Source organism: Suillus bovinus (genome assembly GCF_016758785.1).
Source record: "Suillus bovinus strain UH-Sbo-P2 chromosome Unknown EDB93scaffold_143, whole genome shotgun sequence".
Lineage (NCBI taxonomy): Eukaryota > Fungi > Basidiomycota > Agaricomycetes > Boletales > Suillaceae > Suillus > Suillus bovinus.
This window is the reverse complement of record NW_024542199.1, coordinates 1-24,527: the sequence shown is the minus strand read 5'-3', so window position 1 is coordinate 24,527 and position 24,527 is coordinate 1. Positions and strand designations below refer to the sequence as shown.

Below are 24,527 nucleotides of genomic sequence, written 5' to 3'. Positions count from 1 at the left end.
GACTTTGGCACTCAGCACGTGGTGATTTGTACAATGAGTGGAAAATGAACATGTTGCATACATGTTTTCGGGTTTCAGGCTTCAGACTCCAGGTTCTGTCCCTCAGCCCTCAGCACTCAGCACTTGGTGATTTGTGTGCTGGGTTTCAAGTTTCAAGTTTCGGCACTTGACACTCAGTGATTTGTGCAATGAGTGAAAAATGGATATGTTGTATACATTTTTGGGGGGTTTGGGCCTCAGACTTTGGGTTTCAGGCCTCGGCACTTGGCACTCAATGATTTGTTTGATGTAAATTACAAATGCGCATGTTGTGCACTGGGTTTCAAATTTCATGTTTTGACACTTAACACTCGGTGATTTGTTCAATGAATGAAAAATGAACATGTTGCATACATGTTTTTAGGTTTGGGGCTTTGCTGCTATAACAACACAGTGCACATCCATTCCTTCACCTCTCTCATTCCTACTAGTACACTGACTATCCAGTCTGTGATAGCCTTCTCCCTCTGGTCTCGGAGTGTTGTGTGTTCAATGGTAGTACAGGTGTGTGCATCTGACTTTTTTTTTTAAAAAAATCTCATCTGAGTCAGGCTGTACAATTATGTGTGTGTGTCCTTTTTGTCACTGGCAAAATCCGTCTTCCTATCAACTGTCTCATTCAAATTGTTCTGAACTTTTTGACTTGATATTAACCTTACACTTCAGGTACCCTCAGTTTATTGGAGTGCGAATCTGCCTTGGTATTTCTGAGGCAGAGTTGTTCCCTGGTGTGGTTTATTAGTGAGGATAAGTCACAAACTTTTGTTGGATATCGCTAACGGATCTGCAGCCTTACTTTTTGAACAGTGGTCTGTAGGTTCATCTATGATCTCTTGCAAGCAGAACTCAAAATTGATGTGCATTTCACATGTTCAGATTTTCAATATAGTCAGTGCGCTGGTGGACATGATGGTGGTGGACAAACTAGGAGGAAGGAAGATTGCAATCATGGTTGGTCGCCTTTGTTCTGTCTTCAAATGCCACCTAATGTCGCATACAGAATATGGCTCTCTATTTGACCAACACTTTTAACTCACTCATCAATCCTATGGCACTAAACACCATAGGATGGAAATATGTACATTGTCAAATCTCATTCATGTGATCTATTGACCTTTTTTTTACAGTACCTCTTTTACTGTGGCAGGCTTATCTTGGAACTCCTATTCATGATGGTGTATATTATTGAGATGAGAGGTAATTGTTTATCTCTTCACTTTGTCAAGCTATTGTGACCTATTTTTTCTTCTTCAGTTCACACTCTTGAAGAAACTACTGCTTTATTTGACAGGCTTAAAGTCCATTGGGGTATCTTGGAGTGGACCAGTGAAGTTGCTATGAATTTGGCTACATACCCCAGACCTGAGGACAGTGCCGGAACAGTGCAGAGTTGCAGTTCTGCTTCACCATCACATTTTGGATCTCCATCTGATGAATCTGCTGTTGCATTTGCCAGATAAATTCATGATCACAGTTTATGATTATTGTATGTATGTATGTATGTATTAAGCGCTCAAATGCTGCAGAGTTGTGTGTATGTTTGGACTTGGCTAATTGGAGCAATCAGACAGAGAAAAGTGGTGGATTATTCTTATCAAGTTTTCAGGTCACTTGTGCAACTTGGAGATCATGAGTTTATTCCCTCTCTTTTGGTTTGGTTCAGGTTCAGACTACAAAAAAACCGAACTGGACCATTGAGAATGGTTCTTGACGGTCCAGTTCTGGGTTTGACAATTTTGCAGAACCGGACCATGGTTCAGTTCTTCGATTCTCACCTAGGACCCTCCAAACCGGATCAAACCAGACCATGGCAGCACTACATCTCATTGTATTTCACCTTTAGACTTTGTCTTTAGTTTCTCTCCACACACATCATTTGCCATGCCTTTCTAGTGCCTTTCACATGTTCAAAAAGGTTGCTTCCGCTGCGGTGAAAGGTGCAACGAGTCACATCTCCAGTCACGTGTAGCACGTGCTCGGGCGCGCCCCCATTAGTCAAGTGGTTTTTCCCAGGCGAAAATTAGAAAACGCGCCCCTGTTTACCTCAACTCGATCTACCACCATCCTTACCACTGAACAAAGCTAAATTTTCAGTACCACCACTATGGTCACCTCTAAAACCAAAAAGACGTCCAAGTATACGTATGCAGAACGTGAGCAAAATTTTCAACCTCTTTTAACGCGCGTTTTGGGGGATTGCAAAGGGCATCACTGATACTAACGACTCCCAATCTAGGGGTTCTCAGTGCATTTTCACAGGCACAGAAAGAGCACAGGAGGCACAGTGTACACCTTGGTACCCTTCGTGCACATGGTGAGTGTCCATACCTGCAAAGGGATTGTTGCTCATCACCTCTCTGTTACTAGTGAGAAAGACCGCGAAAGATAGGAAAGATAAACTAGGTCCTCAGTGGGCATCATGGGTAGGAAAGGCTGTGAAGAAGCTTGTACGCCTGAATGGTTTAAGTGTTTTAAAATTTATTGATTTTAAGAGAGCAGGAAGAGCAGGGAGTTTTGCAGCCTATCGACTCCAGTGGGTATGTGGGCATGACTCCGGAGGGGAAAAAAGTGTAAGCCCAGCTGCTAAAATCATTTTAACGCCGAACATAATTCTTTTTAGCCTCTCATACGCTCGCCGCAAGTTCCTTCCGACTGCCGCTGGGGATGCATCACCTGCGCAAGAGGATGCTGTGTGGAAAAATGTCACCGAACATTTCTCCCCGTCAGTGTATAAACGGCAGCGCGCGAGATCTGCATCTCATTTAAGGACAGTTTTTGGCGGGGAAGAAGTCGAGGAAGATAGTGCTTCCGCACGTGGAAGTCCTAGGGCGAAGAGACAGCGACGAGCACCGTCTCCCGTCAAACCCCACGAGCGGACCTTGACAAAAATGACAAAGGCAGAGGTTTGTTTGACGTTAACAAGGGTTTTAACTTAGACCTCACCATGACACGTAGCTTCAAACTAAGGTCCGAGAGCTCCAGCAGGCAAATCTTACGTATCAACAACTGAAGGCGCAACTTGCGGACCGCGATGAACAACTACATGACATCCAAGATGAACTCAACATGCTGAAAGTATCCGCTGAAAGGGCGCATGAGATCATGCGCGAAGAAGAATTGACAGAGTTGGATGAACAGGAATTTCAGGATGACGTGTATGGAGAAGTTCCAGCGCCAACATTGTAAGTGCTTTCATTGAACACCTGCTCCATCAGTTATCAATACACTTTGAAGTGATGTGCAGACCCCACACGCTGAAACGCCGCAAGGTGCAGGTGTGATGCGGACCCAATCAGGCTCTATCATTCACGACATCTCTATGCGGCCCACTCCTGCACCAAGCTCTCCTGGTGATGAACACGTTCGCAGGTATCGAGACGATGAAGACGTGTTTGCGGACCAGCAACACGAACATTTTCGCACCCCTGAATCTCTGCCAGACCGTAGGGCTTCGCAGACAACTGAACAACACTGGCCCGCTTTGGCGAGCACAGTAAGCTCACCATATGACCTTGTCTATCTACTTAATTGTATTGACGCTCCATACAGATTGATGCTATGGAGAAGGAAAACGCGAAACACGTGACAGAGATCCAGACTCTCAAAGACACAGTTACCCGCCTTCAGAGCGAGCTTGAAACCCTGACAGGCATCGCTGATGGCTACAAGTCACATGTAGCTGACCTTGAGGGCGAAACAAATGAACTTGAATCTGGCAAGCGCGACCTGCAACAATGCCTCGTTGATCGCGATCGCAATATCACGCAACTCCAAAATAAAATTCTCGAGCACGAGAGTGCTGTCTTCCAGCTCAATGAGATGCTCGCTCAGAAAGAAGCCTCATTAAAAGCATTCTCCTTGGAGACCGAGATGCTTTTGCGCAGCAAGAACGAGATTCTTGCTGGGCTGCAGGGAATGGAGAACGAAATGACTGCTGCGCGAAGCGAGAATAGGCGCTTGACGGATGAGCTCGCTAGTTCTCATAGAGAAGAAGAAACCCTTCAAGAGCGGATGCTGGAACTCATACGAACCACAGAGGAAAGACGAGGAGAACTCGCCCAAGCCTTGAGTGTTGCGCAGAGCGAAGCCATGCATGGAGCTGTGCTCACCCAGGAGCTGACTGAGGCTACCAAGGAGCTCGAGAAACAGCTCTCTGAAGCCAACAGCACCGCATTGACCCTCGATGCTGAATATGCGGAAGTCCTTAGATTCAACGGTCAGCTTCAGCTGGCTCTAGAGGAGTCCAGGAAGGAGATTGAAGAGTTGAAGAGCAGGATTACGTCTTCTGAGATGAGGGAGGCAGGATTGTCGTCAAAATTGCTCACCGCAGATGCGACGAGGCAGTCCATGGAGGATGCCGCTGCAGCCATGAAAAATGCTTCACGAGTTGAACGAGTGAAGACGCAGTCTACCATTCTTGGGCTCCTCAAGAAAATTGATGGGCTTCAAATTCTGCGCGATGACGAAGCGTTGGGTTTTGCCGACAAAATTGCAGCTCTGGAAGGTGAAATCGAAAATCTTAGATTGAACCTTCACAGTACGAGCGAGGCCATGCAGACTGCTCTCACTGCTTTGAAGAAATTCAATGACGATTTAGCGCACTCGGAGAATTTGCTCGTAGCAGAGCAGTCCACTTCTAATGGCCTTCGGGATAGTCTGACTCAAGCGCGAGACCAAATCTCTATGTTGAAGGCAGAAAAGACAGCCTGCGAGTCGACAATCGACAATCTTAAGGTTATTTATGATCAGGGGAAGAGGATGCAGAAAGACTGGATGTCTGGGATGGAGAGCACGGTATGTCGTCTCGTGATCTGTCTATCATGTGGGATCCTCAGAACGAACAGTTTGCTTCCGCTCAGCCAGCTTTATTCGCACACGATGCATCAGCCTAAGCTACTGCCAACACTAATGTAGACTCGACAAACAGTTTTCGATGTTGTGGGTGATGCAGGTTTCATGTCATCAGACAATTGTTTGAACTTGACATTTACTGTGGATATACATAACGCTAGCGATATTAATCTTGATCTCGAGAAAGTTCTAGTTCGTGTCGGTGCCACAATTGATCGAGTAAAGATGGCTTTGAAATTTGATGTTTTGATGGATTGAATCCTCATTGGAATTGATTATTTAAAATTCAAGCTCGTCGTCTAGGCATTTACTACTTGGAATTGATATATGATGTACAGAACCAATCGCTCTCGGGGTATGTCTTTTTGAAGATCGGACCGCCTTCTGAGCTGCGGTGGTACGGTTTATCTTACGGATCTTATGAACGATAAGAACATTAGCTACTCGTATAGAATAGCTTGCCCCATAAACGGGCTGGTCCGGCCTGGTCACCAGTCTAAGGCGCGTCGGGACGGAGGCCAAGCACTGGACGACATCCGTGACAACCTATCGGGGGTCGGGGATCCTGTGACGACAGAATGCAAAGATGATTATATGCTTGGGCGAAGGTGCCTAGCTGTGCCTGGTTTGATAGGGTTTATTGGTTGATGTCAGATGATGTGCCGGGCCCTGCAGTGCAACAAAGACATATGTTCTGGATCTCTTTTGCAGGTCATGTGCTGTACTGGCGATGAGATCATCGCCGGTCCGCATGAGCTCGTGAACCCGAATGCGGAATGAATATTGTTTCGGTGCATTTCGGTGTATGAGATGACAGGTGACGATTCAGATTCCACGGTGCTACCTCATAACAGCCAACCTGGCACTTCCTGGCAGCAGTTTCCAACGTACTTGCCCCGGAAAGTGAGTGACGGGAACAATAATGACCAAACATTGTAGCAACGCACGACAGTTTCTGACAGCCTAGTGCGGGGTTCCCTAGATCTTAAGTTCGGAGATAAGAGCTTGTACCGAATTCCAAACGTGGGCACCTTGCGTTCTAGGGCTGGTCCGAGGTAGTGCGGAACTTAAGTCGGAACAGATAACGCAGCATATGAGAGCATGTGAGCAGGCTGGAATTAGTTTGTTGAGGAATTCGGTTGGCTGGTGAAGTCATCGTGGGTTAGGCAAGGACCCCAAAATGACCCCCAGCTGTCGAAAATTTCGACACGTCGTGAGCAATTTCCATCTCTTAGTACATATATCAAAACGAACCTTCTGTCTCCCTTATTCTGGAACAGTATGGCTTTTTCACTCGTTCAGAGCGATGAAAGTTGAAGGAAGAATATCATCACGAGAAAGGAAGATCGCCACGGTTTGGACGTGGTGGTGGTCCACGTCACGCGATAGACGCGCACACAAAGATAATAGTAGGAGAGCTCACACGAGTTCACGCACTAAATCCACTAGTGCCCAACTGACGATGTAAAGCTGTACTTGTGAGTGGAGGACTATGACTAGATCTGAAATGAAATTCACGTGCAAACAATGCGGATGATTTAAAGACCGAGGAATGAATCATATCCATAATCCACAGTACATAATATATAAGTAGTCTGCTACAACAAACCCTTCAACTCACTTGAACACTTGTCGATGCCATGTCTGCTGCTTTTCGAATCTCTCCAGCCTTATGGGACAAGATTCACCACTTTGCAAGCTTTCCCCAGACGGGCGGTATGTCATCTGATATCCTCATAACCCAACCCATTGCCCCGGATCTCTAATTGTCATAATCTACAGTCTCGCTACAGCAGATGGTACTCTTTGGTCAACATCCAAGTCAGGGAACTCTCCTCAAGGCGAGTCAGTTCCTTGCAGGTAACTTAATCGTTATAAGGTTTCAACTCATTCTGACATCATCATGTCCACCCCTTCAGAAGAGCTGCCTGTCCGCCTTGCGCACCGTGTCAAGGAACTCGATGAGCTTCCCCATAACCTTAGTGACATGCCTTCCATACGAAAGGTCAAGAACTGGTATGCCCAGTCATTTGAGGTCCGCCGTAGTCCATCTTCGTTCATCTCCTCTTCTCCTCACCGGATCTTACACAGGAACTTATCAACTTTCCTCCAGTTCAACTCCCACAACACCTTCGCCAGCAGCTATCCTCGACGGGCCAGGATATCTTCTTGCCTGACAGCACCCCAAACCCAAGCCTTGCCGCCCCGCAGGACCACGATCACCCTCTCTTCAACTTATCCCGTCTCAAGGGCAATGCGAACGGCATCGGTAACGTCAAGCTCAGGGTCCCTTTGGAACGCAGGTATGTGCTCTCTTAATTTCCAATAATCCACGCATACCATGCTCACTTAGTACAAGATATTACGCAAAGTCATCATCCATCGACTGGCCACCCTCCGTCCTCGATTACAATGCTCGTTTCACCCGCATGCTTGAGGCCATCAAACGCAGGCACGACCCTACAGTCACAACGGTCGCACAGGGTGTCCTAGAATGGAAGCGCAGTCAGAACGCAAAGAACATTGGCCTTGATATACAGGCTTGGCTTGATAGATTCTACATGAGTCGTATTGGCATCCGCTTCTTGATCGGCCAACGTCAGTTGTTCCTAGCTCTCTTCGTTATCATTATCTCATCTCCTTTGTTTTTCCTTAGACGTCGCACTAAACACGCAACAGCCACACAAAGACTATGTAGGCATCATCTGCACTAAAGCTGTACGTTGCCGTTCTCTGTCTTTCCCCATCCACTAACACCCCTCCTTCGCCATAGAATGTACATGATATCGTACAGGAAGCTATCGAAAATGCCCGCTTCGTCTGCGAGGAACATTACGCCATGTTCAAAGGCCCTCCTGTTCAACTCATATGCCCTCCCAACCTCATCTTCCCTTATGTCCCAGGCCATCTCTCCCATATCTGTTTTGAACTCCTCAAAAATTCCCTCCGTGCTGTCGTCGACCGCTTCGGCCACGATGCACGAGATGATAAACCATACCCGCCTATCAAAGTCATCGTTGTTGAGGGCAAGGAGGACATCACTATCAAAATCTCCGACGAGGGCGGGGGAATCCCGCGCAGCGCCATTCCCCTAATTTGGACATACATGTATACGACTATGACGGGACAGAGCATTGATCAAGATTTTCAGGCTAGCGATTTTCAGGCGCCGATGGCAGGGTTTGGGTATGGACTGCCACTATCGAGACTGGTGAGTGACGTGCGCGTTTATCGGGGGCTTGCGCTTATGTGTATCTTTGACAGTATGCGAGGTATTTTGGAGGTGATTTGAGATTGATATCTATGGAGGGGTACGGGACGGATGTGTACATTCACCTCAATAGGCTTTCGAGTAGCCGAGAGCCTCTTCCGTGATCTGCTTGTGCCTGGTCGATCTTTTCTGCGGCAGAAGAGCATTGTATACAATATGGGGAGGGACCTACTTAGTAGATCCACTCGATAAGTACTGAATATAGTTTACGGTATGGTATGGCACACTCAGGACCAGACAGACGACAAGCTTTACGACAATCAATATTTAATAGTAATGTCCATATGTAGCATAGCAGAAATATAAACAAAAACTGAACTTGAGTATTCCTGAGTGTGCCGCCTGGCTACGTAATTAAGGTCCATACACATCACAAGCCCCTCTTCGTCAAGCAATACTAGTACTGCTTGTAGCCTTGAAGACACTCAAAGAGCAGGCACGAATCGACAGGAGTTCAACACAGATGAGCTCGCAATTTGGAGACGCCGCTGATGTCAAACCGCATTAATATTGGAACTTGTGACATTCTAGCTAAGAGGACGAAGTCCCTAGTTCTCGATCCGTGATCATCAGCACAGTCAACATTGATATTTACCGGTTCCAATAATCAAATGTTGTTCTACGCCGTCCATGTTGAAAGCCGAAAGGTCCGAAAGGACGAAGAAAAGGTACGAGGAGTGCAAGCGGGATGAGCAGCTTCGACCCCGAAACTACAAAGTATCAATGTTTCATTCCAATATTCTCTTAGCGTCGCCGAGACTTTACCTGTTAGTTCTATCCCCGCTCGAACCTCTGATCTAGCCAGATGCCGTTCAACTTGATCAGAACATTGTAAGTTGATCATGTTGCGCACCTCATCGAAACCTCGGATACATCAAACATATCCACTTTGCCGGTCAACCCGAGTTCTGAACCAGGCCCTCGGACCGACGTAAGTTGTTCCTTCGGATCCCGGATCCGCCCGAGGCTGTTCAGTTCCGGTAAGTTTAAATCCACAGCCGGAAAACGCCGATTTATGCAACTAAACATGTCCGGTAGTAAGTATATCATAGACTCATGAGTAGTCATTCTAAACGGAACGAGAAGTACAAGCAGTAGGGGTTGCGGCAGCCCCCTGACAAGAGCTTTCGTAAGCTCGAAGCTGCTAGTTTTCACTCTGCTCTACTAGCCTCCTTCTGGCCCAGCTAACAGGCCCTTATCTTAAGAGGCGGGCGGCTGCAGCAGGCGCTAAGGAGATGGTCAGGCTCGATGGCGCTCTGCTGAACGCGTCTGACATGGACTTTGCATCCTTGTCAGTTCACTAATGAGGCCTGACAAAAACCAAACGCGAACAAGAGGTCAATCTGTCAACTCGTTCTATTATGTAGAAACGAAAAGAACATACCATGAGCGAAAATGTGATTACAGGGTCTCGCTGGTAGGATCATTCTGAAAGATTTATCTTCGAGATAGACAATCCGTTTCACGCACTTGAGACTGAGGACTGAATCACGCATGTCCGCTGGCGGCGTCATCCCGTATTGATGCCATAATTAGGTATTTTCCAAGTTGATAGATAATACATGCCAATGACATAGTTGGGCGTTGAACTGACTGTCCCGGAGGATCAGTCCTAAGTGAACGCAGGATCTAGCAAACTGAACCTGGAAAATCTTTTTATCATAGGGTCTTTTTGCGCGGTGAAAAAAACAAATTCAAGATACTGATAGAACAGTTGTGTACGTCGTAGGCCGCACCTCTCGCGCATCTGTTTCTAACTTCCGAGCAAAAACCTCCGTGCCATCGTCGAAAGGCAAGAGAGATATCCCCATTAAATTCACCGACGATGGCGGGGAAATCCCGCATAGCACCATTCCCTTCATTTGGGCTTACTTATATGTACAGCGTGCTGCATAGAAATCTGCAGGGGGTTGTCGACATTTATCCCCGTACCTTGAGCGGAACTTTTGCATCCTAATTGGGTCAAGTGAATAACAGCGTACTATAATGTACGCTACCATGACGGGGCAGAGCCTAGCAGAACATCGTGATCAGCTAGTGATTTTCAGGCTCCGATGATTTAGATACACAGGTTGCCGTTGTCGAGATTGGCGAGGGTGCGTGTTTGTCGGGGCCGTGCACTGATCGGTGTATGACAGTATACCAGGTATGATTCTGACTGTAATTGACTGGCTCATTCTCAGGACCAGAGCCCAGACCTTATGACACTGTATTATTAGTGCAATGTACATGGTACCATAGCCAGATCGAACTGCAAAAGAAAAGAAAAAGGCCACGAAGAAAGTACTCATATACAAGGACAGCATCACGCAGAGTTTGTCGGACAACGTACAGATGTTTACATGTTGCATGCGTGTATAGCGATGTTGGGGTGTGGCGATAGCGTGTGCGATGCGAGAAACAGGACTAGAAGAGAGTCCAGCAGGGGGGTATTGACAGTGTCCGTGTGAGAATAAAGAGAAAACTAATAAAATCTGTGTCACCCAGGCCCGTCCTCAGAGTGCCATGTACGCTTGAGCGATGTCGAAGTGGGTAAGCGGATTGCAGGATTCATGTGCGCCAATGATGATGACAGTGCAGAGGTCGTGTGGCTATCCATGAGCGTCGACCAGTCGGCACTATCATGTGGGTGGACCAACGTCGGATGTTGGTGTTGGTGTTGATGGTGTTGGTGTTGTTCCTGGTGGTATTCCGGCCCACGCACCTCCAACGCATCAACTTCCTCACACAACCTCTGATTCGCAAACCGCAACTGCTGCAGCTCATACTGCCAACTACTTCCCCGAGTGGTATCTAGTTCATCGAATACATCATTATTCTCGGCGTGAACCAGCGCATCAGAACCGCTTGAATTGCTGAGCACCGTGATTTGTATGACGAGCGGTAAAGCGAGTGATGGGGATGGCGCTTGGGAGGGCATCGAGTTTAGGGTTGAGACGGGTGGACGGTAGATTACGAGCCGCACGTGTACTGTGCTACGATCTTTACGCAGCATTGTGCATAACATTGCAGACGACTCGCCTTCCGCATGTCCACGTACCCGCGCCTCATCTCCATTGGCACACTGAATTGCCGCCTCCACATGGCCTCGATCCCCACCAATGACCATCGCACCCAAAGACTTGCCGATAACCTCACCAACGCTCCATCCAAGCATATCGCGCACACTGGCACTGGTGACAAGTACAGTCCCATTTGCGCTCACCATACCCCATACCTCCTGTTTGCTAAGCCCGCCAGCATGGGCGATCGAGCGCCAGCTGAGCGAGGGCATCCATTTACTACGGCCGGAGAGGATGATGGCTTTGCGGCCTTTGCCAGGTTCAACGTGAAGGCGCCCTCGACATTCGATCCAAACAAATTCAGAGGATTTAGCACGAGCGCGGAACAGGAGGTCGACTGTTTTGGGTTGACTGGCTGGATTTGGGGAGTTAGGTGGTATGGGTGAGGTGGAATCAGGTGATGGGGTGTTAGGAGTGATAGAGGACTCTTTGAGCTCGCGCATGAGTGGTACAAGGTCTGCAGGGTGGCAGTAGTCAGATATGCTCTTTCCAACGAGCTCCTCAGGTTCGTATCCCAGGACGAGACGCACGCTCGGGGCGACGTAAAGAAAGGCGCCTTTCAGGCTGAGAACGATGATGAAGTCGGGAGATTTTTCAAGGAGAAGCATGTGCAGGAGCTGGTTGCCATCATGAGTGTCGGGCTTATCAGGGGTAGCTGAAGATGGAGGGATATTAACGCTCGTGGAAAGGGGGACTGAGGAGGTGAATTTTGCGTCTGCGATCAGACCACGCAAATCTTTGCTTAGTACGCTGTTAGATGGCAATACAAGTCGACCTCTCGATGGGGGCCCGAGCGGGGATAGCACCGGTGCGCCTGCGCCCACGGTGTGATTGACCATGTAACTCCCATCGCGCAGTTTCTGCAAAATCGTATTGGGTTGTTCTGTGAGATCGACCTGGAAGCCAACATGATAGACGACCTTGTCCGCTTCTTCTGGAAGGTTTGATATGCCGCCCCTGAGGGGGATCACGGTGACGAGATTGACAAAAGCCTGTCCGCCTTTACGGTAGTTAATGATCTTGGTTCGGCACTCCTTGTCCGCGGAGAGGGATTTTTTCAAATGTGCCACAGCATCTGGTGCGACAAAGCGACGCTCCTCACCCTTTTGTACATTCCCATCGGGAGACTGCAAGAAACGACAATTGCGACCGAGAACCTCGTGTTCAGCGTACCCTGTGAGGTTATAGAAGCTGGGGGAGGCGTAGATGATGGGACAGTCATGGCGACGAACATCGACGACAGTAAAGGAGCAAGAACTGTCGACGGGACCGAGGAAGATGGCCGGGTGGGGACGGGAGACTACGCGAGAGAGGAGGGAGAGGAGGTCGAAACCAGAGGTGGAATAAACAGGAAGACCCAGAGGGGATGGTGCAGATAATATGGTTGCTGTATTGAGTTTGAGGATGTCTGCGGCTGTGAAGGAGGAATTCGAGGTAGTTTGTATTGAAGGTGGTGGTGGTGGTGGTGGTGGGTGAGAATAGTCAACCTGAGGATACAGTATAGAATGAGGTATATTCGGATAGGTATCATAGCAATTGCTCGATTGTGCATTGCTAGCACCAGATGCTGCCTCCACGCTCGCTTGGTTCCTCGACTGAGAAGAATGAAAACTGTACCAAAAAAGAGTATTAGAAAATATCACAGGTATTATTTTGTACTCACGGGACAAAACCATTGTTCGCAAACCAGGATGAAGCGAACGAACCTGGGCTATCAAGAAGACCAGCTGGTAGAACCTCTGCACCACCACCTGGGGCCAATATTGGAGGTCCATTGTACATGAACTGAGGTATCTGAAACTGAAGCCCATTAGAGTGAGCATTACCATCATCAACATTGTAACGACTATCGTTGTAATCGCCGTAGTGATTGGAGTATTGCCCACTGCGCTGCGGCTCGTCGTGTGCTAAATATCGTTCAAAGGGCATGGTGGGCGGTCTTGAACAAGATCATCCAAGAGGAGCAGAACTTAAAAGTAGATTTGGGAAATTAGAGGAAGCGTTAACGAAGTATCCACCTTTGGAGTGGGTGCTAGTAATACTTAACGTTATACAGCCGGCTGGCCGCCGTCGCGTGATTAACGGTCTGCTTTTTACCTACTGCAAACATTAAGTTTACCTCACCAACACTTCGTGTAATCCACGTTTATGTAACTCCACATTTCATATTACAAATTGCACGGTATGTACAATGGGCCTGTTCCTAGTTCCTACAACGCAGTACAACAACAAACTATCTTCCAGTTTGTGTCACATACTATGCCTCACAGCTGAGTTGTCACCCCCACAAGTCGTCATGACCTAAATATCTTACTCTATCCTTACTTGTTTATATCATACACCTTTCTTTGTGAGGTTGGATGACCAATTTCTATTAAGAATGGGGAAATCTGTCAAATTCATGCTGGTGGCAGCCAATGGATTCTTAAACCAATACTACCACTGACTGTGATGACTTGTCAGTGCAAGAGGTGTATGTTCACAAAATCCTGAACACAGAGCTTGACTTTAGATAAGCAAAAAAACCTTAAATACATAGCCACATGAAGTTACAAGTGACACATTTTGAGTTCCTTGTCAGCAGCCTCAAATCATTGTAAAATTGTTTGGCGAGGATCATAAAGGGGGTGTTTTTACTACTGTAGAATAGATCTAAATAATAATTTTAATGAAACACGAGCATGTAAAGATGGTACCCGCTAAATGTGAGATCTTGGATGTGATTTTTGAGAACACATGACTAGTCAACATATCCTTCATGCCCTGAGCAATACACCAGAGGAGGTCACATTGAAAGAACTGGTACATTTTTTCTAATTACATTCATATTTTACACTCATGACTGTCTACAAGATTGGTGACACACTTCCATGCAGCTTTTGTGGGCATTCTGGACAACCAGAGTGCACCATCAGTATCACTGTCCCTGCAAAAGCTGCAACAACCTGGGACACCAAATGTGCATACCAGCACCAATTCTGATATGCATCCGCCAATGTTGGTTTGAAAAACTAACCATGTTGCAACATGCCACTGAAGTGTGAGCTCTGTCACCCTACTCTCCTTCCAGTCCCCAGCAGGATAATGAGAAAGACTCCTGGCATCCTGGTCAGCTGTTTGGCACTACAACATGCATGAGTATGTCCTCCAGGAGCATGAGGAATATGCAGTACCAGGACAGAGAGATATCAGTGTACTGCTGCCCACAAGCATTTGTAAGGAGATGAGGCTCATGGACCTGGAGCAGACTGCTTTGTGCATCCTGAAGACTCATTGGCAGTCTTACTACACTCCTCCAGGCGAGATCAGCAAGGAGAATGTGCCTCTGTTAGTTTCTTATGGTTCCAAATGTGCTGGAGTACAAGCAGGCTCATTCCGTTCATCAAAGAAGGCTTAAACAATCATTCTGACTGCTCTGACTGCTCTTGCTGTGCTTAGTCCTTGATTACTTACTTCATGCACCTATTCCAGTTGCATATGTACTCGTTTTCATGCTGCAGCTGTCTATTTTGCTTTGCGATAGCTGAATTGATTCATTTTGATTTAACATTGTACAACAAATGACTACCTGATATGGCTAAATTCCATGATTGGTAACACTGTCATTACACTGTCACAGTAGGTGTAGGGGGTACCCAAGTTACGACAGGTTAGTGTTTTGAACTACTCAATCCTACACCTCTTCTGTCAGTGAGCTAATAAGACATGGCTCCACAAAATACATGGTTACATCTAGTGATGTTCTGGCTAGTGTTGTTGTGGTTTGGTTTGGTTTTTTTGTTGTCTGAACCTGAACCAAACCAGAATTTCCATGCACCACCACACTTCTTCCATCTTGTGCATGTGTCACTTGGCTTAGAGCACAGCTGCCTTGTGTTGATTGTGGTGAAGAAGAGGAATCTAAACTGTGAGGAAATACAGTGCTAGACCAAGGATACACAGAGAGTCCCGGGTGTGAGTAAAAATATCAACCCAAGGGCAGCTGTCTGAGTCAAGGGAAACCTCTCTTAATAAAAAGAAGGACACCAAACTACTAATAGGGTAATAGGACTACTATGGCGAGATGCGATGGATAATATGCAGGCGTGCTGAAGATGAATCAACTCAGCTCTAGGTGAAATGATAAATCAAGGGGAGGGACACAAGAAGCTGATATAATGATCTAGTGCGATGCTAGTCTGCTATGCTTGCAAGGACAAGCACATTCAATCCAAGGGAAAGCAAGGAAAACAAATCCACAGTCATGCAGCGGCTGTGCGAGGCGAGCGACGTAAGTGCAAAGCGCAGGAACGTAAAATGTGAAAGTGCGAAAATGTGAAATGAAACTAGCAATAGACAATGGCTCAATGAGTGACAATAAAAAGGACTGCTAATAGATTCTAACTCTAGCTATGGACATGATGAGGGAACTCCACTAAGGTAAGGTGTGGTGTAGTAAAGGGTGAAAAATGTGGACCTATATATGTGTCTCATAGTGAGACTTACTGGACAGTGGATGAATGCTCCTGGATGATAGGGCAATGAAAGCACAGGAAAGCAAGCGATGCGAGGGCATCACAAGGTGCAGGAAAGCATCGCCTGATATGGAAATAGCTGGGGAAAGGTTAGGGAATGATGCTGCAAGTTGGTGCTGTGAACCTGGGTGGTATGAACTGAAGTCTAATGCATTGCAAGCCTGCAATAGTGCAAATCTCTACAGCACGAGTGCAATGTGAAAGTGGTGTGTGCAGGCGAAGGCGAAGATGCAAATGAGAGAGAGACTAAAGAGAGACAAGACAAGACAACTACTATCACCCCAACTAAGGTTGGCTGATGATAAAACGAAGGACAGACAATGAGAGTGCAAGACTTAGATCTCAACTGCAACAACAAGTAAAATTCTCTTAGTAGCTAAGTACACAGAGAAAGTGGGCAGAAAATCAACCCAGAACATAAGTATTAGAGGGGGTATAAGTAAAATAGCTAAGTGCTGCTAGGTGCAGAGGTCCAATGTAATGATCCAAACAAGCTAAAAATAGTACACAAAATAGGTAATAGGGTCTCAGCTGTATGCAAAGCTGACCATTAGTGAGGGAAAATAATTAAACAAAATGGGAATATTATGGGAAAACACATCAATAAACCTCTAAGGACATGAGAAGGATGGGACAGATGGGTGTGCAGATGATGTGAAGGCAGATGTGTGATGCATATGAATGCAAATGGCTGCATGCAAAACCTGTGGAAATAAAATATGTGCGCCAATGTGCAAGATGTTTCCTAAGGATTAGAGCTGGAGTGTGTAAGGAAAGTGGGAGAAGTTGGAGGGAAGTGTCTGTGGAGACGCGAGTCTCTACAAGAGCAGGAGACTTTAAAATCTGACTGTCCCCAGTCAGCGAGTGCACATGAATGGACTTAGTGAAATTTTGATGAAAGATGTCACATGATAGCATGTGGTCCATGGTCTGAGAATGGAATGCCAGCGGTCGACCATGTGATGTGAAACTTCAGGAATTAGTGCCAATGTGCTGACATAATTGTGGTTTTGCACTTATAAGGCACTACGTGGCAACATGTTGTTCTTCCATCTTTCACCTTAACCTACGATCATCTATCTTAAAATATCAAACTTTGACCTTTCTCTTGTCGACCCTCCTCACTCGCCATTGCCTGAGGTATGTGCTGAAGAGATGCTGATGCTCAAGGAGCCAGCTTAGGAGATTCCTGAGCCTGAACTCATGTGTAAATCCGAAGGCAATTGTGTCCTGTGCATCTGGAATGTGCTACTTCCTTTGCTGGGTGTGCTGTCAGGCTCGCATCCTGAGCTTCTACAAGAGTGACTGGAGGACATCAAGACATGGCTCTGTGAGTGGGCACATTTTGAGGTAAGTGCTACATGTTTTTTGCATTCTTTTTGTTTGTTTACTTAACTCACTTGACTTAGGCTAATATTTGTGTGTGCACATGAGATGCAAAAGAAGCTGGGATGCCGCTTCCTGTGAATGACAATGAGATGGGGCTCTTTTGAGAGCTCAACAGGTGGGTTGGAGTGGTGAGGAAGACAGTGAGCAGATGGAAGGAGGTAGAAGAAAAGTGATGGTGGAGGCATGCATGACTTGGATAGCCAAGGAAAAGGGGAAAGGGAAGGAAGAGAACTCAGACATGGGCAAGCTGGTAAGTGTTCCTTTTCCTCTTTCTTTTGTGTACGTCTGATATAATCTTGTTTATGGTAGAAGGCTGGTGGGTGGATGTCTGTTGCTTCAAAGGTGCTAGAGCCTCCCTGCAAGTGCTGTGTCCAGTGTGGAGTTATGTGCATGCAAGAGAAGAATGCGCGCTGCGGTCCTTGTGAACAGTCACATGGGGCATGTACCTTTGGTGAGTTGTCTTTCAATTTTTCTTAGTTTTGAAGGTCTGATGATTAATATAGCTATGAAACATAAGGTGCCTGATGCGGCAGGAACATCTCGCAAGGTCGCTCAGGTGATCAAAGGATGCACTCTGATCATCAAGCCAATGACAGCTGATGATGCAGTCATTCTTGAGCAGGATATAATGGAGACACTCTAATTCCTTATATTCAGGATGAAATTCGCCCCAGGTTGCAATGCAATGTGCTTTGTCAAATATCACACCAATAATCTGCTGTGCAAAAAGTGGTCTGTGCAACAGTCTCTTAAATTCCCCTTCAGGCTTCATAAGCTGCTCTGGACTAACAATGACAGCCAAATACTTCATATCTTTGATGTTCTGTATGAAAAACCAGGTTATGATAGTAAGTCATCCTGCCATAGCATAACTGTTAGATCCTCACACAAAAATTGCACCAGCTAGCTGTCTCTGAGCTTATCGATATACTTAGCAAGCCTGCTTTTACCAACAACAAAACATTCTGTCTCCCAAACTGGTTCAATGGTGTCACAATAATTTGAAGACCAGGTTTGAATAGTAAAGGCATCCAAAATGTCATAGTCTTTCCCATTGATGTGCCAGCAATGCACACAATATTAATATCATGGTTAGCTTCAATAAATGCTTTGTGTGATTTTGATATGCCAAAGGCATGGCCATTTTCCAAAGTGCTGATGTATGATGAGTCTTGAATTACACCCACACTACTAGGGGCTTCTGACATGTAACAACTAAGTGCTCAAATGGAATATTCTATATTTTAATTAATGTACATATACCTACTCGATTTTCAGTTTTTTCAAGTGCCGCAGGTTTTTGCCACTGTGGCTGAAACTGTTTACAAATGTTTTCTGCTGGAGAGGTTGAGGAATAAGGTTGGGCTGGGTTCAAATTGTCTGTACTTTGAGAATGCTGATGTAACATAACATTTTAAGCAATCTATCCTCAAACTTTCCGGCTGCAGATGGGTAGGAGCCTGGTCCAAAGAGTCCTGTTGGGCCTGGAAAGAAGTGGATAAATTATAAGTGAGTGTAATCATAGACTAAGTTTGGGTGATAAGATTTAAGACATAAGCATCATATACAGCTTGAATAGCTTGTTCCCATGGTGTACTGTGAGGCATGGTAAAGCACCTGTCCCTGTGGTATTAATGTATCACTGCCTATAATTATAGCAAAACCCTGACACATTAATTACTATGAGTCATAGGGTGGTCTGATACATTATTGTACTATAGATTATGGTCCCTACCTTTGCCTACCCTTCTGTACTGTCCTATACATGTTCTCCCTTAGACTATATGTTCAAATTTTGTTCCTGTATCTCAGATCAGATCTGACTTCTTAAGCTAATTATAAAGAACTTGATCTGAATTAATATCATTTGGTGCTTGGACAAAAGGAGGCTCTATAAGCAAGCTACTGACTACAGTGAGTGATAACTATGAAGATGCTATGATTGTGGAACAGGACAAAGTGCGCCACAATGAATCAGCCCAGAGGCTCATCATACAAGTCAGGAGGGTGGTCGATTGAAGGTGTGTGGATAGTATCATTGAGCTTGAAGACCTCTGGTTCAAGAGTAGAAGCCACAAGTTGAGGTACACCGCTCCACAATACTTGGAATGAGCGACACATCACAGAACACAGTGCAACTTGACAATATGCATAAGCCTGAAGCCCCTCTTGATTGGAAGGCTTCTCCATTATGCGTAGATTTGCATGCTCATCCCACCAACGGACCTGCCACTGCAGAAAGACCAGCACACATCACATTTCTTCAACAAGTAGCTCCACTTCCTCAGACCATCGTGCAGCATGTGTGCGAGCCTTACACCACTCGATGCAAAGACCTATAACTGGACTCAGTTACTTGTCATTCTCAGTGAGCTAGAGACATACAATCTTGAACCTGGTCGTTTTCAGAGCGACTGGTGCCGACATCTGTAGCAAGCCAGATCCATGAGATCGTTCCAGTTCCCTGAGTACATCCATCTATGAAATCACCCATCGGTCTCATATCCTTGTTCCTAAGAGGCCACAAAGTCTCTCCCTAGCCCACCTTATCCAAGCGACTGTTCAGTGACTCCAATGCTCGATGTGCACGCCTGTATTTATCAACTCCTGCTTCTTTCTTTGCTTCAACATGTGTGATTAAATTCTGAGCACGAGTGGACGCTGCTTGACCATGTAGATTCTTGTCCTTGAATTTATATATATGCAAGGGCAGACGGAGGTGAGAACAAATTTCATTAAGAGCATCATGAGCCTGCGCATGCCGCAGTTCCCATTCATGCTCCAGTAAGTGTTGGTCACAATGTACAGGTGCATCAAGGGCAGATGGAAGATATAGAGGAAGGTGCTGGGGTTTGAGAACAGCATCAGTAGTGGTGGCATTGTAGTTGGCTGATGAACATAGTGCTAAAACAACAGGCATATAGAGCTCTTGAGTGCATATCCATGAGTCAATTCGTCTCTGTAGTACATTTGTCCTATTTGTAATCGTCTCACGTTGTTTGTCTGTAGGATGAAGGGAGATGTTGGTGATGTCATGTTTCAGCCTCTGTCTGTTGTATGTTACGCATGTAACATACGTGGCGTAATATTGACCTTAGTAGTTCTTCTCTCTATCTCCAATAAAGGAGAGATCAAGTAGAGAGCGTGTTCTGCAGTCTAGTACAAGACTGGCTCCCACAGTCAACTGGCAGAGCCCCCTCCTGTTGAGGAAGTAGGTTGGCAGTCAACCGTTTAGGAGACGGATCGTGCTCACAGCTAGAGGAAAAGGATGTTCCTCTCAGAAGTAAAGCAATGTTCTAATGGTCTCACACTAGAGAAGGTTACTAGTATGAACCAAGTGGATTCTAGGGTATCTCTAAGGAGATCAAGATGGGGTATCTACTACAAAGTACAGAGGTTTATATAGATACTGATCTGTGGCTGCACTATGTCTATAGTGAGTCAGAGATAGGGAAATGGTACAACCTATCAAGATAGCAAGTATAGGTGAAACATAGAAGACTGTTCATGCTGCACATGTTGATAGTAGTGAAGCAACAATCAAGATAATCAAGAAAGAAGAGAAGTGCAGACAGCCCGCTTGATAAGAGAATCTAGCCAGGTCTAGAAGAGTCTAGAGATGGCAGCAAGATAACCGTTCTAGATGTGTTCTAGAAGAGCAGTTATGGTTCCAAGAAAGAGAAATAAAGTAGGGTTATAAATGTTGTTGTAACATTGTAGCATTAAAACTAAGAAATGATAAGAGAAAATTTAATGTACTGCTGATCTTCTAATTCAATGCCACTACTTATGAGTATGCTGGGTGAGACATCCACGTGAAGAGATGAACTAACCCCGGCTCGCAATTCTTATGCTTTCAGTTCCACAAGCCGAGCCCACACTGCAGTCTGTGTAATAGCTAAGAGTGATCAGCCAAAGCAGCAGAAGGGATGAGCAATAACTCACGAGTAACTCTGCTTTTGAAAGGGTTTGGTTTGCCATTGTCCTCCCATGCCTTGATTTCCAGTCTCCATTCATCCAGTAACACAGACTGAATGGTTTCTTCCAGCTCATGCAAGGCATCACTGTGTTCCCTCTTCCACTTCACTGCATCCTCTATCTTGTGTTTCAAGGTCCGACCTTTAAAATATCAGTAAGAGGCTTCAAGAATATCAGAATCAAAGCGACTCACCAAACATTGTCACCTTCTTCCAATTCCAGTCACCAAAATGGTCATCCAGTGTATCGTGTCAACTTCCTGGTCCCATTTCTTTGGTGCTTGATGCCACGCGATTAATATTTTCCCACCCCCGTTCTGGTGCCTCTCCATCTGTCCTGCCCACAGACTTAGCTAAATTCCATGAGAAAGTGGTCTGGCAGGCAGCAATGTGAGCCCCGATGTGAAACTTGGGAACAAAATATTGTAATATTAGCATTGTATTGTGTGCTATATGCAGGTGGGCTGGCATAGAATCCATCCTAGTCCATAGTTTCTTTTACCACTGACATGCAATATCATATGAAATGTGATTGCGAACCTGACCAGGGCTGAGAACACAAAGTAGTCCATGTTGAGGTACCTTGAACACGTCACCAATTTATTTGTAACTAAAAATGAACACAAACATACTTTTCACCCTTTTGAAGGTCTCCTACCCCAGTTGGTAGCTTGAATTCGTGGCGTGCACAGTCAACAGTACCTACACCAGTTGCTGCAAGGCCATGTGATAACTTTGTATCTGCCATATTGACTGCGTTGTGGCTAACACATGTGCTTTGCTGAAAAATGATTGAGTCAGACAACATTGAACAGATACAAATGTCCATGTACCTCTTGTCTCTCGCCTGCCTGTAAGGATAGATATTCATTGTATTTAGTTTCTTCCACAAAGTATGCCCACCCAGCATTTAACCCTGGATCCATGTCATCCAAAGAGACTGCTTTCTGTTTCAGATGAAAATTTGTGTCAATTGCAATAAAAAGTGCATATAGCCATCTGCTATGAAAGATCAGTGCATCGCCTTACCAAAGACTGAATAAAATACTTGCTGTATCAATGGAGGTGCAGTTTCCCATCCATCAAGTAGGTTCTTCCCTGGGTGCAGGCATGCTGGACAGAGCACAGCAAGTTCCCCGCTCTTAGTCCCATTGGCACCAGTGGGATGATGACCTCTGCCACTGTGCCTGAGCATCGTAGGTGTCACCATTCATGAACCATGCACATGAAAGCAGAATAGTGATCCTACATACAATCAGTGAGGACTCTGAGTCTCCTACAAACAGTCAAACTTACTCTGATAGGAGAAAGTCAAGTGTTGTTGGTGCGTCTTGCTAAGCTGTAATAGAACTCATAGGCTGAAACCTTGGATTAAAAGGAAAGGAGGTGATAGTGCTTGAGGACAGCAAATGAAGCTGCAGTCTGTGGGTCAGTTGTAGTTGCAGGGTACCAACGTGCTCATAGCAGCTGTTTGAAACGAATCTGTGCAGTCTCACAACCACAAAAGTCCAATGCAATTTCATGAATACTGTGGACATCGATCATGACAAAGGTGTCGCCAGACGAGGGACGTGGATTGTGGCATCAATGACCAGGATTATGGCCCAGCTGTATCCGCATACCCAGGGACTTGAGGGTTGTACAGTCAAAAAAGGTGCTGGTCCATTTCTACATTCAGATTAGATGAAGCGTGCTTCACCAGCATGAAAAAGCCTACCTCAATTCTATGTAATGGCAGGCATTGGTGGTGTTGGACAATACAAGCCTGACAGAACATTTCTGGCCCAAAACAATCCTTGCATCAATATATTTTATCTGAATTGCCACAGCAACAGAGTGAACATGAAGCTTCAGGCCCATGACCTTCCAAAAAAATAGTTTCATCAAGAAAAGACTGGTGTTTGGGTAACCAAGCAAGGAGAGGGTTGTCCTATGCAATTGATAATGAGATCAAATTTTGAATTTTGAAAATAACTACTTACCGCTGCATGCCATCTATGCTTCACAGGCTGAAAGTCACAGACATTTGAGTCTGCAGTAACTTCGTCGAAGAAATCATAAGCGAGGCTTTGAGGCAGTAGCAGTGGTGAAGAAGGTAACTCATTTGTCACCTCTGGAGAAACCTCAGGTAGTGGTATGTAAGCTGTTTGTAGTGTAGTGCGCCCACCACTTGTGAGCGCATATTCTCGCACACGTTGTTGGGAAGGTATGCGTGAGGGTTGCTGCCCTTGGACGAAAGGCTCCACATGTGCCCATTGCCTTTTGCTAGGTTGCACCATGTCATGTTCACAAGAAGGCTTGCTGTGAGAATGATTGCAATGAGGATCCCTCTGATTATCCATACATAAGGCATCTGAATGCTAGCTATTGATTAACAAACACACTTGTATCTACAATATTCATCTCACCCACACCATGTGTACAAGCTTTTTTCACCACTAATATTGTTGCTAACTCGATGTGCTGCATCCAGATGGAAGAGGCTAAGGCCAATTTGATGGCAGAATGCCAAGCTAAGGCCGAATTCCTGCGTAAAAAAATTCCAGAATACAGGAAGCATAAGCCAGGATTTGTGGAAACAGACCTTTTCATCAATAAGATATGGCTGTTGTGGGAGTTCCTCTGGCCCGATTTTGATGTTGAAAAGTATGTACCTATTACATTTGAGAAGGGCACAAAACTACGTGAAGCACTCACCAGATGTCGTGTAGTGGGTCCTCTATCCTCTAATGCTAACTTGTTGCAGATATTTGACACTAGCAAATTGAATGTTTCTTGTTATGGGAGACACAATAGTTGGTGAAGCGGGAGTTCAACCAGACTGGTGTAAGGCCCGCTGACTATTGGACCTATTGGGGGGTGGGACGTGCATCAGATTGGACTTACTGGAGGGTGTAATACTGAGACCAGGTACTTACAAATTGGAACAATGTCAGGCATTAGGCATGTGCACGAAGGCAACAGTGTTGGCAAATCAGTGTGAGAAGGTAAGCTTGTTTATGTTTGTTGGGTGAGTACCAGTGGTGATTGCGCCTGTGACGTGGCACTTTAACAAATTCTAGGCCTATACAGATCCACCCTTCCAATTTCGGACCCAAGCTGCGCTCTTTGATATTGAGTGTGTCATACCCGTCAAGTACCTGCATACTTGGGTGTCCTTTCACACCTGCATGTTTACCCTACAGTTCATCTGCTTCTACAAACTGTTACAAGAACATCTAGACGCTTGGGCCCCTACCATTTTTCTCCTCATCCTCCTCATATCAGCTCTCACATCATACCCTTACCCCGACCTCACCCTTGTTATCCTTGGCATCCTCGCATTCCCCTTTGCCCTCTATCTGTCGCTTCAGCAGAGCCAGTACATCTGGCCGGATCCTTTCGCTGACGAAGCATACCCATGCTCCGTTCCACCACCTGACTG

At 45.8% G+C, this 24,527-nt stretch overlaps 6 protein-coding genes across 6 annotated transcripts; 4 read left to right on the top strand and 2 right to left on the bottom strand.

The window, feature by feature from the left end:
• Positions 1 to 531: 531 nt before the first annotated feature.
• Positions 532 to 1,499, top strand: EDB93DRAFT_1109178 (uncharacterized protein; the record flags this gene model as incomplete). Its single annotated transcript, XM_041447927.1, has 7 exons — positions 532 to 543; positions 591 to 607; positions 706 to 767; positions 929 to 990; positions 1,040 to 1,117; positions 1,167 to 1,236; positions 1,294 to 1,499. 7 exons carry the CDS (start codon positions 532 to 534, stop codon positions 1,497 to 1,499), a joined length of 507 nt encoding a protein of 168 aa, XP_041301139.1.
• Positions 1,500 to 2,089: 590 nt separating this feature from the next.
• EDB93DRAFT_1332626 (uncharacterized protein) lies at positions 2,090 to 5,140 on the top strand. The gene is made up of 9 exons (XM_041455253.1): positions 2,090 to 2,192; positions 2,276 to 2,353; positions 2,407 to 2,486; positions 2,539 to 2,609; positions 2,660 to 2,942; positions 2,995 to 3,221; positions 3,274 to 3,532; positions 3,589 to 4,833; positions 4,884 to 5,140. The coding sequence occupies exons 1-9, from the start codon at positions 2,144 to 2,146 to the stop codon at positions 4,929 to 4,931; spliced, it is 2,340 nt and encodes a 779-aa protein (XP_041301138.1). The 5' UTR covers positions 2,090 to 2,143; the 3' UTR covers positions 4,932 to 5,140.
• A 1,329-nt stretch (positions 5,141 to 6,469) lies between these two features.
• EDB93DRAFT_1186208 (mitochondrial branched-chain alpha-ketoacid dehydrogenase kinase-domain-containing protein) lies at positions 6,470 to 8,490 on the top strand. Its single transcript, XM_041450809.1, has 8 exons — positions 6,470 to 6,606; positions 6,673 to 6,750; positions 6,810 to 6,925; positions 6,982 to 7,193; positions 7,250 to 7,488; positions 7,547 to 7,608; positions 7,664 to 8,101; positions 8,155 to 8,490. The coding sequence occupies exons 1-8, from the start codon at positions 6,531 to 6,533 to the stop codon at positions 8,263 to 8,265; spliced, it is 1,332 nt and encodes a 443-aa protein (XP_041301137.1). The 5' UTR covers positions 6,470 to 6,530; the 3' UTR covers positions 8,266 to 8,490.
• Positions 8,491 to 10,640: 2,150 nt separating this feature from the next.
• EDB93DRAFT_1096369 (uncharacterized protein) lies at positions 10,641 to 13,005 on the bottom strand (the record flags this gene model as incomplete). Its single annotated transcript, XM_041446775.1, has 2 exons — positions 10,641 to 12,834; positions 12,887 to 13,005. The coding sequence occupies 2 exons, from the start codon at positions 13,003 to 13,005 to the stop codon at positions 10,641 to 10,643; spliced, it is 2,313 nt and encodes a 770-aa protein (XP_041301136.1).
• Positions 13,006 to 16,980: 3,975 nt separating this feature from the next.
• EDB93DRAFT_1109174 (uncharacterized protein) lies at positions 16,981 to 17,617 on the top strand (the record flags this gene model as incomplete). The annotated part of the gene is made up of 4 exons (XM_041447926.1): positions 16,981 to 17,067; positions 17,242 to 17,376; positions 17,436 to 17,577; positions 17,604 to 17,617. The coding sequence occupies 4 exons, from the start codon at positions 16,981 to 16,983 to the stop codon at positions 17,615 to 17,617; spliced, it is 378 nt and encodes a 125-aa protein (XP_041301135.1).
• Positions 17,618 to 19,100: 1,483 nt separating this feature from the next.
• Positions 19,101 to 22,880, bottom strand: EDB93DRAFT_1243656 (uncharacterized protein; the record flags this gene model as incomplete). Its single annotated transcript, XM_041452173.1, has 13 exons — positions 19,101 to 19,358; positions 19,395 to 19,468; positions 19,542 to 19,632; positions 19,672 to 20,129; positions 21,072 to 21,245; positions 21,361 to 21,598; positions 21,732 to 21,884; positions 21,937 to 22,050; positions 22,152 to 22,290; positions 22,455 to 22,468; positions 22,508 to 22,560; positions 22,696 to 22,771; positions 22,821 to 22,880. The coding sequence occupies 13 exons, from the start codon at positions 22,878 to 22,880 to the stop codon at positions 19,101 to 19,103; spliced, it is 1,902 nt and encodes a 633-aa protein (XP_041301134.1).
• Positions 22,881 to 24,527: the final 1,647 nt, after the last annotated feature.